This window comes from Perca flavescens, chromosome 16, assembly GCF_004354835.1.
Source record: "Perca flavescens isolate YP-PL-M2 chromosome 16, PFLA_1.0, whole genome shotgun sequence".
Lineage (NCBI taxonomy): Eukaryota > Metazoa > Chordata > Actinopteri > Perciformes > Percidae > Perca > Perca flavescens.
In genome coordinates this window covers 32,821,161-32,835,623 of record NC_041346.1, presented here as the reverse complement: position 1 = coordinate 32,835,623, position 14,463 = coordinate 32,821,161, and the positions used below count along the sequence as shown (strand labels likewise).

At 39.9% G+C, this 14,463-nt stretch overlaps 2 protein-coding genes, 1 long non-coding RNA gene and 5 other non-coding genes across 11 annotated transcripts in view; 7 read left to right on the top strand and 1 right to left on the bottom strand.

Annotated features, from left to right (window-relative positions):
- Window positions 1–1,275, top strand: part of LOC114570809 (uncharacterized) — a 1,919-nt gene extending 644 nt beyond the window's left edge. Inside the window, exon 2 of the long non-coding RNA XR_003694585.1 lies at window positions 1,212–1,275. This is a non-coding gene — a long non-coding RNA (uncharacterized LOC114570809). The remainder of the gene's footprint in view (window positions 1–1,211) is intronic.
- The window catches only part of LOC114570782 (uncharacterized), a 645,073-nt gene that overhangs the window by 259,868 nt on the left and 370,742 nt on the right, over window positions 1–14,463 (bottom strand). The window lies entirely within an intron of this gene.
- On the top strand, window positions 5,678–12,478 carry rpl17 (ribosomal protein L17). 3 transcript variants are annotated; one of them, XM_028601375.1, is made up of 7 exons: window positions 5,678–5,746; window positions 6,340–6,389; window positions 6,569–6,609; window positions 8,299–8,433; window positions 9,569–9,667; window positions 11,558–11,749; window positions 12,403–12,478. In XM_028601375.1, the coding sequence occupies exons 2-7, from the start codon at window positions 6,350–6,352 to the stop codon at window positions 12,448–12,450; spliced, it is 555 nt and encodes a 184-aa protein (XP_028457176.1). In that variant the 5' UTR covers window positions 5,678–5,746; window positions 6,340–6,349; the 3' UTR covers window positions 12,451–12,478. The 3 variants fall into 3 exon arrangements, with proteins under 3 accessions (XP_028457176.1, XP_028457177.1, XP_028457178.1); XM_028601376.1 differs by lacking the exon at window positions 5,678–5,746 and adding an exon at window positions 5,792–6,226; XM_028601377.1 differs by lacking the exon at window positions 5,678–5,746 and adding an exon at window positions 5,802–5,848.
- LOC114571606 (small nucleolar RNA SNORD58) lies at window positions 6,434–6,499 on the top strand. The gene has a single exon (XR_003694676.1). It is a non-coding gene; the product is annotated as a small nucleolar RNA SNORD58 (small nucleolar RNA).
- Window positions 7,484–7,550, top strand: LOC114571603 (small nucleolar RNA SNORD58). The gene has a single exon (XR_003694673.1). It is a non-coding gene; the product is annotated as a small nucleolar RNA SNORD58 (small nucleolar RNA).
- LOC114571602 (small nucleolar RNA SNORD58) lies at window positions 9,416–9,482 on the top strand. Its single transcript, XR_003694672.1, has one exon. It is a non-coding gene; the product is annotated as a small nucleolar RNA SNORD58 (small nucleolar RNA).
- On the top strand, window positions 9,857–9,921 carry LOC114571605 (small nucleolar RNA SNORD58). The gene has a single exon (XR_003694675.1). It is a non-coding gene; the product is annotated as a small nucleolar RNA SNORD58 (small nucleolar RNA).
- LOC114571604 (small nucleolar RNA SNORD58) lies at window positions 12,258–12,323 on the top strand. The gene has a single exon (XR_003694674.1). It is a non-coding gene; the product is annotated as a small nucleolar RNA SNORD58 (small nucleolar RNA).

The following is a 14,463-nucleotide window of genomic DNA, read 5'->3' as shown; positions in this document are numbered from 1 at the left end:
TAAATATGTTCTTACAGGTGTAATAATAGATGACCTATCCCTAAATATGACCTTACAGGTGTAATAATAGATTACCTATCCCTAAATATGACCTTACAGGTGTAATAATAGATTACCTATCCCTAAATATGTCCTTACAGGTGTAATAATAGATTACCTATCCCTGAATATGACCTTACAGGTGTAATAATAGATTACCTATCCCTAAATATGTTCTTACAGGTGTAATAATAGATGACCTATCCCTAAATATGACCTTACAGGTGTAATAATAGATGACCTATCCCTAAATATGTCCTTACAGGTGTAATAATAGATTACCTATCCCTAAATATGTCCTTACAGGTGTAATAATAGATTACCTATCCCTGAATATGACCTTACAGGTGTAATAATAGATTACCTATCCCTAAATATGTTCTTACAGGTGTAATAATAGATGACTTATCCCTAAATATGACCTTACAGGTGTAATAATAGATTACCTATCCCTAAATATGTCCTTACAGGTGTAATAATAGATGACCTATCCCTAAATATGACCTTACAGGTGTAATAATAGATGACCTATCCCTAAATATGTCCTTACAGGTGTAATAATAGATGACCTATCCCTAAATATGTCCTTACAGGTGTAATAATAGATGACCTATCCCTAAATATGACCTTACAGGTGTAATAATAGATGGCCTATCCCTAAATATGACCTTACAGGTGTAATAATAGATGACCTATCCCTAAATATGACCTTACAGGTGTAATAAAAGATGACCTATCCCTAAATATGACCTTACAGGTGTAATAAAAGATGACCTATCCCTAAATATGACCTTACAGGTGTAATAATAGATGACCTATCCCTAAATATGACCTTACAGGTGTAATAATAGATGACCTATCCCTAAATATGACCTTACAGGTGTAATAATAGATGACCTATCCCTAAATATGACCTTACAGGTGTAATAATAGATTACCTATCCCTAAATATGACCTTACAGGTGTAATAATAGATTACCTATCCCTAAATATGTCCTTACAGGTGTAATAATAGATGACCTATCCCTAAATATGACCTTACAGGTGTAATAATAGATGACCTATCCCTAAATATGTCCTTACAGGTGTAATAAAAGATGACCTATCCCTAAATATGTCCTTACAGGTGTAATAATAGATGACCTATCCCTAAATATGTCCTTGTGTTGCAGGTTGTTGATGACATCAGACGGTATTTAAGGATCTGGATGAGTCTCTCAGTCTCTGGACATCGCTGGGTCTCTTTAATCATTTCTACACACTGCAGACGTCTGTCTAACGCTGAGGACCGTGTTGCATTGTGGGCCGGATCGCTGCAACGTCTCCCCTCTGAAGGTTTTCATTGGACGGAAATAATCTGCGATGTGTTCGAGTGTCTGTGTGGGTCAGACACTGACGCAGCAAAAACCTGAAGATATGTTGAGTTTATGTGCAAGAAGAGAGAAAAAGAGAGAGGAACTGCAGTGATTTACACATGGAAAGATTCCTCCAGCAAGAGGAAATGTAGCAGAGCAGCAGCTGAGAGTTTAATGTTTAAAGGGTTACTTCATTTTTTTGCAACCTAATTTTCCTATGTGTTTGTGTCTAAGTGACTGATGGTTACAACCCCCTCCAATTATGATTTTTTTTTTACATTTGTGTTGTGTTTTCAAGGTTTTTGTTGCCTTTTGACATCCGTGAAATTGCGTTCGCCAAACTCCACCAGACTCCATGTAAATAATCAGGACTTTTATCATCGTAAAACACACTTCATTCAAAGTGGACAGAAACTAAATAAAACTATCAAAAGCCGTCTTGGTTCATCTTTCCACTGTTCCAACAATCACCACTCTGGTTTGGTTAAAATAAACCCTTAATTCACCCATTTACATGTGGAGATATGCTGGCTCTATACACGCTAAAAGTCCTGATTATTTACATGGAGTCTGGTGGAGATATGCTGGCTCTATACACGCTAAAAGTCCTGATTATTTACATGGAGTCTGGTGGAGATATGCTGGCTCTATACACGCTAAAAGTCCTGATTATTTACATGGAGTCTGGTGGAGATATGCTGGCTATATACACGCTAAAAGTCCTGATTATTTACATGGAGTCTGGTGGAGATATGCTGGCTCTATACACGCTAAAAGTCCTGATTATTTACATGGAGTCTGGTGGAGTTTGGTGATGGTGATTTCGGGGCTGTTTCATGTTAAACTAAAAGGATCTTACTCTTTAACTAAAAGGTCTATCTCTGTAGGGATCCATCCCATAATGTTGTCAGACACTTAGAATAATAATCTGAGTCTGTCAGCGGCAACAACAGACCTTTTAGTGGACGCTAAAGTGTAAGTTTAACGTTATATTACAGCTTGTAATTGTAATTGAACGTTTTTTTTAAAAATTACAAACATGAATCCAACATATTCATAGCAAATTTAAATCCCCACTGCTTACTGGCCTTTAGGGAAGGTAGTCACTAAGGTAGCCACCTAAAAATACAGTTCATAAGGATTCACTCTGCCACGTGTATGTGTAACATTAAAACATGATTTATAAAATAATGCCACCAATCATTAGGCTATTTTACTGTAATAGCTTAGTATTCTATGCAACAACAAAAAAAGGTATGTATAAAGGCTTTAGGCTACCCTACATGTTATTGTAGGCTCAGTTTAATATGCAACTTAATTTTAGACAATACTGTATACTCTCTTCCAGTTAAGGGGTCCTTAGCTTAAAAAAAAAAAACAGTTGAAGACCCCTGACTTAGACACAAAAACATGGGAAAATAAAGTTGGAAAATGTTGGAAATGAAATTAATTTATCCTTTAATGCCCGGGAGAAAACTCCCTCTTCTCTGAACAGAAGTTTGGTTCAGCAGCGTGAGAGTTTAGACAGATGTGTACAGATGTGACTGTTACTGTAAAAATAAAGGAACATCAGGTCATTGTTTCACCTCACATTCATTTCTGGGGGGGTTTCTAGCTCACCCAGTAAGAGCGTAAGAGTCCTTTGCAGCGGTCCCGGTTCGAGTCCGACCTGTGGCCCTTTGCTGCGTGTCATCCCCCATCTCTCTCTCACACCTTTCCTGTCTATCCACTGTCACTCTGAAATAAAGGGATGAAAAGCCCCCCCAAAAAAATAATTTCTGGATGTTTTTCACTGCGAGATGTAAATAATATCTTTATTTTTGTATGTTTTCGTTATTTACAGTGCAATGTGGTGCATGAGTCTGTGTGGGCGTAACACACGGGGTTTTATACGTAACGTCTCACGGTTCAACATGAAACACCAAATAAACCAAAAACTGCTTTAGTACCTCAGACCTCTGGCTCCTTTGTTACCGACGTCTTTAGTTTATACAGGATGAGAGGGAAAATATACTCCACTTTGATCCCCTAATACTGTATCTGAAGTCTCTTTTATATAGACCTTAGTGGTCCCCTAATACTGTATCTGAAGTCTCTTTTATATAGACCTTAGTGGTCCCCTAATACTGTATCTGAAGTCTCTTTTATATAGACCTTAGTGGTCCCCTAATACTGTATCTGAAGTCTCTTTTATATAGACCTTAGTGGTCCCCTAATACTGTATCTGAAGTCTTTTATATAGACCTTAGTGGTCCCCTAATACTGTATCTGAAGTCTCTTTTATATAGACCTTAGTGGTCCCCTAATACTGTATCTGAAGTCTTTTATATAGACCTTAGTGGTCCCCTAATACTGTATCTGAAGTCTCTTTTATATAGACCTTAGTGGTCCCCTAATACTGTATCTGAAGTCTCTTTTATATAGACCTTAGTGGTCCCCTAATACTGTATCTGAAGTCTCTTTTATATAGACCTTAGTGGTCCCCTAATACTGTATCTGAAGTCTCTTTTATATAGACCTTAGTGGTCCCCTAATACTGTATATGAAGACTCTTTTATATAGACCTTAGTGGTCCCCTAATACTGTATCTGAAGTCTCTTTTATATAGACCTTAGTGGTCCCCTAATACTGTATCTGAAGTCTCTTTTATATAGACCTTAGTGGTCCCCTAATACTGTATCTGAAGTCTTTTATATAGACCTTAGTGGTCCCCTAATACTGTATCTGAAGTCTCTTTTATATAGACCTTAGTGGTCCCCTAATACTGTAAAAGAGACTTCAGATACAGTATTAGGGGACCACTAAGGTCTATATAAAAGAGACTTCAGATACAGTATTAGGGGACCACGTTAATTTTTTTGACAATTTGCTGAAAGAAACCCACATTTTTTGATATAGTGACTTTTTGAAAATGTGTCAAATTTGATCCGAATACAACAGGAGAGTTAAACAAGTACAGTATGTGATAAAACTCTTACTTTCTTTCCAGTATTTTGAATTTGGACTACAGTAGCTTTTTATTTTATTTTTATTTTTTTATTGACAAAATGTAGTTTACACAAATTCAGATAAGCAATGATAGCACGTGAACAACAAATGCACAAACTTATGAAAATAATAACAAAATATATATACATAATACTGCCACTTATCAGCCAATCAAAAAAAGAAAGGGGCTACACAATAGCCAATCAGAAAATAGCACTATTGTATCTGGGTAAGATTTAACGCAACAACCAATGAAAAAAAAGCAAAGAGCAGCGTACAGACACTTCCCTAAACATTGTCTCATTCAGAGACCAGAGACCCAGACGGGGCTCTGAGTCTGTCAGACGGTCTGAGATCTACCCTATCAGCAGAGATATCACGTACTGCACAGCAGACTATGGTGCAGGTAGATTATTTTCTGAAATATAGTGACTATTATAACTTTATTTTTCTCAAAATATCACGACTCCTCCAAAACTCAGATGACACAGATCTATTTTGAATGTGCACAACGTTTTGAACATGAGCAGAAATCTTGCTCAAACGAATCTGAAATATTACAGTCCAGGGCTTTATTAATTCATTAAAATGAATTAATGTATCACTGACGTGAATAATTGTCATATGCACATTTAAGGAGGTTACTTCCTCAACAAAAGATGCAAAAGAGGGAAGAGTAAATGATGCCTGTAGGCTACACGTGTGCTGACTCAGATATAATTAGAAAAGCTGATCTACAGGAGAATAAATAGTTGAAAGCAATACAGAATGCCTGAGAGCCTTACTGCAATATATTCCATTATGTTTTTATATTTGGATTATAATCTATTTTTCCCTTTACATAAAGATTTCCAACATAAATTGATTCAGAAAAAGGTATAAATAGGTGCATACAAATTCACCAGAATGCAGGAAATGAAGAGTTTAATGCTCCCCCAGACCCCCATGCGGAAATTGAATAAATACTTTGTATTTGGTTGAATTGTCAGTGCCATGTGTCAAATGTATTATTAAAATCTATTATTAAATCCTATTAATAACAACAAAAACACTAATAATAATAATATTAATGAAACACCCCTATTCCCTAACCCGCCACCAATCTATGATCCTTTTTTTGGGGGGGGGGGGGAGCCCTGCAAACTTACATTTAGTCAGAGGTTTCAGGGAAACAAAGCTCTACAGTTTCAGTAGCCTTTTTAACCGCTAGCTGTCAGTATTACATATTGCCATTATAACTGAAGGTCCCGGATGTTGTCCAGGCGCCTCTTCCGCCCGGCCGCCAGGGGGCGGTAAACCTTCCATTAGGCAGAAAAAGCGGAGCGCTGTCCCCGGAACTTCCTCTTCCTTCCGCGGCCTCAGAGGTAGGAGAACAGTCCCGCATATGAAAACAACAATCTACGTTAAATCTCATCTAAATCTTCACCATCCTGCTTCTTTTACCCACTGCTCTTTGTTAACAACATGTAAACACTTTCCGTGATGTTAGATTTCTGCGTTTGGTGGCGGGAATTTAGATTTAATGTCATTTTTGTAGGGGAAGCCGGTTTGGTGGCTATCACGTTAGCTTCCCGCCATGTTGGCTCCGTGTGCCGATATAACTGCACAAAACTACTGTGTTTGAACGCTAATTTCTGTACTTGACACGTTCCATGCGTTCTACCGTGTTAACTGGTGTTTTGGGGTAATTCTCGCGTTATCTGTGGGTGTTATTAGTGCCGTAAACGGCTGGTTCCGTGTCGATTTTAGCTGCACCAAACTACTGTGTAAAAACGCTCATTTTTGTACTTAACATGTCCCATGTGTTCTACAATGTTAACTAGTGTTTCTGCTTAATTTTCGAGGTATTTGTGGCTGTTATTATTGCCGAATCTTTAGCCAACACTGACTTAACGTACTGCTGAGCTTTTTACCGACTTATTTTATATTAATTTTACGTTTTTTCCTGATCTTCTAGATATCTGAAAATGGTCCGCTACTCTCTCGACCCCGAGAACCCGACTAAATGTGAGTAACGTGATGTTTTGGGGTCTTTGTAGCACCTAACGTGGCAGCTGCGATGACTTCTTAGGACGCCTTTGAATTACTTATGTAATTAACTGAAAGACCTGAGCTACCACACAGTATTTAAGGCGTTTAATGTGTATATATCTGCCTGATTCTCAAGTGTGCATTTCTTATTGCAGCATGCAAGTCGAGGGGATCCAACCTCCGGGTTCACTTCAAGGTAAGAGGTCTGAAGTTGGCTGAAAACGAGCTCTTAAACGGCTATTTCGTTTATCAACATGGACCATATCTCCCTATGTAAGTGTCTGACAACATTATGGAAAGCATCCCTACAGAGAGACTTATTTTAAGACTTTGCTGCTTAACCAGACTCCTTTTAAATAAACACTGCTTTTAGCGTGTATAGAGCCAGCATATTCTCACATGTAAATCAGTAAACTGTGTTTATTTCAACCAAAACTAGAGTTGTGATGGTTGGAAAAGTGGAATGACGACCCAAAACGGCTTCTCATAGTTTGATTTGCGTTCTGTCCACTTTGAATGAAGTGTGTTTTAAGATGCTAAAATTACTGATTATTTACATGGAGTCTGGTGGGTTTAGTGAACACAATTTCCTGGATGTTTTTGTTTAAAAAAAAAAGGATCTTACTCTTTAACAGAAAGGTCTATCTCTGTAGGGATCCATCCCATAATGTTATCAGACACTTAGAATAATAATCTGAGTCTGTCAGCAGCAACGAGACAACTTTTGTCAAAGTAAATACAAGCTGGAAAACCTAATCAACTTACATTGTAGCTTGTGTCCGGATAAATACTGGACCAGTTTCAGAGATTGCTGTTCCCATCAGTCACGTAGAGACTAAAACATGGGAACGTTTGGTCCAGCTTGAGTAACAGAAGTTACCATTTAAATCTTTTACATTTTAAGTTTCTAATGCTCGATTATGTAAGCAGAGTTCAGAAAGCTGCTGGCTTAAAATAAGAAAATTGTCAGACTTTTACTCTTAACTTAAATGCCTTTTACGTGCACACACACCTCCATTACATCACCACTCAGGTCTGTTAGTGTAACGGTGTGGCTCACGTGAAGCAGGCTGCAGTGATGATGACTTAGGACACCTTTGAATCAATTGTGAAAATGAAATGTTAAATCTGAGCGATCTGATCTTCACTGTGAGTCACACTGTTCATTAGATCAGTTGTTCTCAAACTGTTTTCAGTAATGTACCACCTTTTTAATAGTTTCTTTGAGCCAAGGACCCCCTGACCAGCGCAAGTCATTTTCGGTAGAAAACAAAGTCTCTATAAACGGGAACAGTACAGCGCTGTCAGCGACAGATTTACTAAACAGCCTTTTAAAATGCTAATGAAAGAGATACAAAATCAAAAAAAAAAAAAAAAAAAAAAAAAAAGACGAAAGTAAGGCAAGAATAGGTCAATACTTTGACAAACAGTGACCTAAGAAGAAAAAAGCGACTTGTAAAAAGTAGGACAGTAGAAGGAAGGAAGGCAAGATTAGGTCCAAAGGAGACACAAATGTCACATTTTTGGTAGGAAATAAATTCTACATAAAGAGGAACACTGTTCTGGACAACAGCCTCGTTACTATTAAACATTTAGTTAAATATCTCACGTATCAATATCTACTCTTCTCAACTTAAACGCCTTTTAACTCTATTCTGACATTTTTTTTTTTTTCTAACTGGAAATATACAGTAACAGCAGCAAGTTACAAGTACACACATACAGGAATACAAGAAATATATTAGGGGTAATGAAGAGCTCACGAAATATATACGTGGCTGATTGAAACGAATGTGCACTTTGTGTTCTTCGCACACACAGACACACACACTGAGACACATACACACACATTTCTGATGTTTAGTGTGTTTGTTTTTCTCACCAGAACACCCGTGAGACGGCCCAGGCCATCAAGGGCATGCACATCCGCAAGGCCAACAAGTACCTGCGGGACGTGGTGGTCAAGCACCAGTGTGTTCCTTTCCGTCGCTACAACGGAGGCGTGGGCCGCTGTGCTCAGGTAACGAGAGGGTTACCTGGACACTAAAGCTGTTCACGGGGTCCCTGCTGGGGCCGAGACGTGTTTATATGTAGCAAAATAACTCCAAATGGTGTTCGTTTGGTTATTGGGGAACAAACATACTTCACATGAATGTTGTTAAATCTCAGGGAACTTTACTCGATAAATGCTTTATTTTCTCAGAATTAATAGGTCTGAATCTTAGTCTGTGTGTGTCTGTCTCTCTTTCTGTCTCTGTGTGTGTCTCTCTGTCTCTGTGTGTGTCTCTGTCTCCGTGTGTCTCTCTCTCTCTGTGTCTCTCTCTCTGTGTGTCTGTCTCTGTGTGTGTGTCTGTCTCTGTGTGTGTGTGTCTGTCTGTGTGTGTGTCTGTCTCTGTGTGTGTGTCTGTCTCTGTGTGTGTGTCTGTCTCTGTGTGTGTCTGTCTCTGTGTGTGTGTCTGTCTCTGTGTGTGTGTCTGTCTCTGTGTGTGTCTGTCTCTGTGTGTGTCTGTCTCTGTGTGTGTCTGTCTCTGTGTGTGTGTCTCTCTCTCTGTGTGTGTCTGTCTCTGTGTGTGTGTCTCTCTCTGTGTGTGTGTCTGTCTCTGTGTGTGTGTGTCTGTCTCTGTGTGTGTGTCTCTCTGTGTGTGTCTCTCTCTGTGTGTGTCTCTCTCTGTCTGTGTGTCTCTCTGTCTGTGTGTCTCTCTCTCTCTGTGTGTCTCTCTCTCTGTGTGTCTCTCTCTCTCTGTGTGTCTCTCTGTCTGTGTGTCTCTCTCTGTCTGTGTGTCTCTCTCTCTGTGTGTCTCTCTCTCTGTGTCTCTTTCTGTCTGTGTGTGTCTCTTTCTGTCTGTGTGTGTCTCTCTGTCTCTGTGTGTCTTCTGTCTCTGTGTGCTAATAATCCAGATTCTCTGTTCTATGGCTGTGAAGTTGGCTTTAAATTCCCCCCTAGTTGTCAGTCATATATTTACCTTTTCAGAATCTTGGGGGGAACCCTGTGTTTTTAAAAGTTGCAATGATGATGATCTTAGGACACCTTTGAATTAAAGATGAAACTAATCTTTAAATCTGAGCAGCTTCTGGTGGATAAACTGTCTGCAGTTCACCCTGAAGAAGAACAACAACAACAGTCTTTTAAACTTTTTCTTCTTCTTGTTTTTCAGGCCAAACAGTTTGGCTGGACTCAGGGCCGCTGGCCCAAGAAGAGCGCCGAGTTCCTCCTCCACATGCTGAAGAACGCCGAGAGCAACGCCGAGCTGAAGGTACACACACACACACACACACACACACACACACACACACACACACACACACACACACACACACACACACACACACACACACACACACCATATATACATACATTCATTACATCACAGGTCACACACACACTACCCTTCATTACATCACAGGTCTGTTAGTGTGACGGTGTGGCTCTCGCGTGAAGCAGACTGCAGTGATGATGACTTAGGACACCTTTGAATCAACTGAAAATAAAACGTTGAATCTGAGCGATCTGCTCTTCACTGAGTCACACTGTTCATTAGAGGAAGAGTCCCTGAGCCGAGAGGCTAAGGTAGGGCTGGGCGATGGGGAGAAAATCTGATATCACGTCATATTCTTGACCAAATACCTCTATCCATGTTGAGGTGATATTCTAGGGTTGACAGTTGGTGCTTTAACAAAATATCTTCACACTTAGATTTTAGTTAAATAATCATCAGTAATGTGGACATAATGTCTAAGTATGGGGGAGGAAAAGGCAAATAATAGAGAAAAGTATAGTATAGAAAAGTACATCACTTTACTGTAATGCAGTCTTTAAAACCAGGAATAGACACCAAAATCCAAGATGATATCTAGTCTCTATATTACCCAGCCCTAGACTAAAGCCTCCTGCCTCTTTACACACAGAAACGTGTCTGACGCAGCGCTGCTGCTGCTGCTGCTGGCCTCGTCTATACACGTGGATGTTTCCCATTGATAAAATGAAAATGGCGTGTTAAACTTTATTTTGTCAACATCTTTGTTTTTGTAAATTTGTTTTGTACATATTGCATTTGTTTCAGTTCCCTTTCCTAAGATAATGAAGTCCATGTTATTGTTTTAACAGAATCCAAATGAAATATAATTTAAAAAGGAGTGCAACATATTTTGCTAAATGGTTAAAATGTAAAAAACAGTCCAGCATCCCTCTCCTCCTTGATTAAAAAGCTGTAGGTGACGTCTTCCCAGGGAGGGATGTGAAAACCTCCAGACTTTCAAACATCATTTTATTAGATGTATTTGTGTCAAAATGACATACAAACATCTTTTAGTACTCTATTTTTGCCTGGAAATGCTTCCAACAGGCTTGCGGTGTGCAAGCTCTAACCTGCTAACATGGGGGCCCAGGCAGTGTGCAAGCTCCCTTACTTTCTGAAAGAACAGGGAGCTTTTGGGGGGGGGTCTGCAGGGATGTTTGCTGCTGATTGGACAAACACAGCAACAGCTTCATTCATAAACAACTTACTCTCATAGATTCATGACCATTTTAGGGTGAAGTTAAAACCTCCGTTTAAGAACATTTAAGTGAAGCTATGCTGTCAGCTTTACAACTCCAGCCAGTGCCCAAACTGAGCTGTGTTTCTGATTGGTTCCCCTGCTACCCCTGTGTTTCTGATTGGTTCCCCTGCTACCCCTGTGTTTCTGATTGGTTCCCCTGCTACCCCTGTGTTTCTGATTGGTTCCCCTGTGTTTCTGATTGGTTCCCCTGTGTTTCTGATTGGTTCCCCTGTGTTTCTCATTGGTTCCCCTGTGTTTCTCATTGGTTCCTCTGCTCCCCTGTGTTTCTCATTGGTTCCTCTGCTCCCCTGTGTTTCTCATTGGTTCCTCTGCTCCCCTGTGTTTCTCATTGGTTCCCCTGTCTTTCTGATTGGTTCCCCTGTCTTTCTGATTGGTTCCCCTGTCTTTCTGATTGGTTCCCCTGTCTTTCTGATTGGTTCCCCTGTCTTTCTGATTGTCTTTCTGATTGGTTCCCCTGTGTTTTCTCATTGGTTCCCCTGTGTTTCTCATTGGTTCCTCTGCTCCCCTGTGTTTCTCATTGGTTCCTCTGCTCCCCTGTCTTTCTGATTGGTTCCCCTGTGTTTCTGATTGGTTCTCCTGTGTTCCAGGGTCTGGATGTGGACTCTCTGGTCATCGAGCACATCCAGGTGAACAAGGCTCCAAAGATGAGGCGCCGCACGTACCGCGCCCACGGCCGCATCAACCCGTACATGAGCTCGCCGTGCCACATCGAGATGATCCTCACGGAGAAGGAGCAGATCGTCCCCAAACCAGAGGAGGAGGTGGCCCAGAAGAAGAAGGTCAGAACACCTTTTATATATCTTTAGATCAACCATAACGACATTACAATAAACAGATATTATTGGTGTTCTCAGATCTGCTAAAATACAACCGACTTGGCTAAAATGTTGAAGAAAGTGATTAATATTTTGGAAAGAGTCTACAAAAACTTGCGCAACAAATTGAACATAAAAGGCATCACTAATAAAAGTGACTAGTTACATTTTTAAAGAGCAGTTTTCTGCTGATATTTACACATCTAACACAAATCTGAGTTTCTTTAGTGATGTGACTTAAGTCGGACATCATCTGTACAGCTGGGACAGGATCACTTGCTAACATTTAGTTTGTTTTTATACTTAAAAGGACAGCGTGGACGTGTTTAATCTCTGAAACAGTCGGTGGCCGACAGAAATTGTCGGAGCGAATAAACACGATCAGAATACTGAGAACACTTTAATAATCTGTTTATTATATTTAACAAGGTTACTGCATGTTTTCTGTTTATTTAGTGATTTGTGTGTGAAGCTGCAATGATGACATCTTAGGAGACCTTCAGATAAACCATGAAACTAACCATTGAATCTGAGCAGCTGATTGGTTGAAACATGCTGACTTCTTTTGTGTGTGGGCGGGTCTTAACTCTGAGTTATTTTATTTTTTTCTTCTGCAGGTTTCACAGAAGAAGCTGAAGAAGCAGAAGCTGATGGCTCGGGAATAAGATCTGAAATAAAGCTGACTTATCACCAGTCGAGTCTCCCTGATTCTTGATTTCTCTCTTACTGTCGTTACACTCTGACCACTGGAGGCTCGTCACAGTTTACAATAACCCTCCTCTCTTTCTCTGGTTTTCTTGGATTCTCTAGCACAGGGCTCTAATGTTTTTTTTTTTTTTTTTGTAAGCCAAGGACCCCTTAACTGAGAGAGAAGGAACAGGGACCCCTACTGCATACTTGCATGTTAAACTGGGCCTAATATAATGTGTAAGGCATGGATACCCGAACAAAGCTGGGTTCGGACAGATATTTAGAAATTATGGTCAGGGTCGGGCTCGGTCACATCAGCATAAGACATTTGTTGTATAAGGGTGCTGCAGCTCCTTTAGTGTGGCTGTGGAAGAGAGCTAGAGGAAGCAAACGTGTTGTAGCTAGGCTATGGATGCAACCAGAGTAGAGTTGGTAAGTTTTGTACACAGTGTGTACTGAAAGCCAAGTTCATTCATTGTCTCACCAGAAACAGGATTTTAACCTGACATTATTCATGTTATAATGTGGGCCCTGGAGGTAACCAATCTCCCCTGGTTCTCTGACCACAGTCAGGAGAGGTTAACACATTGAACATCTTAACTTGCGCTTGTTGTCCCGTGTGAGCTGATGACCTCATCTGTTGACCTTTCCGAATGCCTTCCTACAGCTGCTTCATAAATTCGGGCTTTCCACACAAACATAACCTACATGTGTCATTCTAGTAGGGTGGCCTTAAGCCTTTATAAACGTTTATTATTGCATAGAATACTAAGCTATTCAAATATTAGGTGACATTATTTTATAAATCGTGTTTTAATGTTACACGTGGCAGAGTGAATGCTTATTAACTATCTGTGGATGGCTACCTTAGTGACTACCTTACCTATAGGCCAGTTAGCCTATCATCAGTGTTATTTTTTCACAAATAGGCCAAACACACGTAAGCAGAGCTACCCACACCCATGTTTCTACTGTTGCTTAATTAAATATAACATCAAAAGAGAGAAGTTGTCTGAGTTGTGTTTTAAACAGACACACCTGGGGCGAAGTTGGGAACCAGAATCAGCTTTAAATCCAGTCCTAATCTAGTCCTCACTAACACGGGCCCAATTATAGTAACTACATGAAAACTTCACGGTTGTTGCATGAAATGTAGTTTGTGTTTAGCTTACATCATCATTTTCTATCATGTGAAACCAGAGCCAGCCTAGTGGTGAATCTGCAGACAGATGCTTAACAGTGTGCTCCTCAGCAGTAAGCTCCCCCTGCTGCTCATAAGGTGCCTCTGCACCCCTTTGGTTTCAGACCCTCCCACCAGCCTTTGGGCCACGCCTCCTCATTTACATTGACATGTGTCAAGTCCAAATGAAAAGGCAATGTTAAAGGTCCAATATGTAATATTTGTACTGTAATAAATCCAAAAATGACACCAAAGCCTCATCAGATATTAAGGAAACCTGTTAAACTGAAATACTATCTTTTCTGACAACAATGCTAATTTCAGTATTTTTCTTTTTGAAATTTACATTCCGTGACGGAATTTATTTTTATGTTTTGATCTGTGTGTTGTTATCAACGGCCTAGTTTGACAGGCAGGCCGGGTTGCCAGATATACCTGTAAAAACATAAACCCAGCGCGCTACAGCTGTAACGGTAGTACAGCCATGAAAGCAGCAAACAAACCAACAGGATCAACAGAGATAGATTCTACATGACATAAAAAAAGAAAACAGCATGTTTCTAAGAGTTGCGTGACCAGAGACGTAACAACCCCCTGGTAAATATTGGAGATGTATTTGAAAGATGGAGACAGCTTAGAGCCCAAAAGGACGCAGAGTTGGCTTATTTCCTCCTGAACAGGTTAGCATTAGCTTCAGGCTAATTTATCACAGCTACTAGGGATGGGCATTTTTTGTCATTTCAACATTTGTGTACTCACATTGAATTATATAGCTAGAGTAACCGAGTTGGTTACTCGCAAAAACAAT

What these genes read in the sequence shown, in the direction of transcription:
- rpl17 (XM_028601375.1), top strand. Translation starts at nt 6,350, where the DNA reads ATGGTCCGCTACTCTCTCGACCCCGAGAACCCGACTAAAT. An exon ending in ACCTCCGGGTTCACTTCAAG is followed by an intron (nt 6,610 to 8,298) that starts GTAAGAGGTCTG and finishes TTTTCTCACCAG; the next exon opens with AACACCCGTGAGACGGCCCA. An exon ending in AGGTGGCCCAGAAGAAGAAG is followed by an intron (nt 11,750 to 12,402) that starts GTCAGAACACCT and finishes TTTCTTCTGCAG; the next exon opens with GTTTCACAGAAGAAGCTGAA.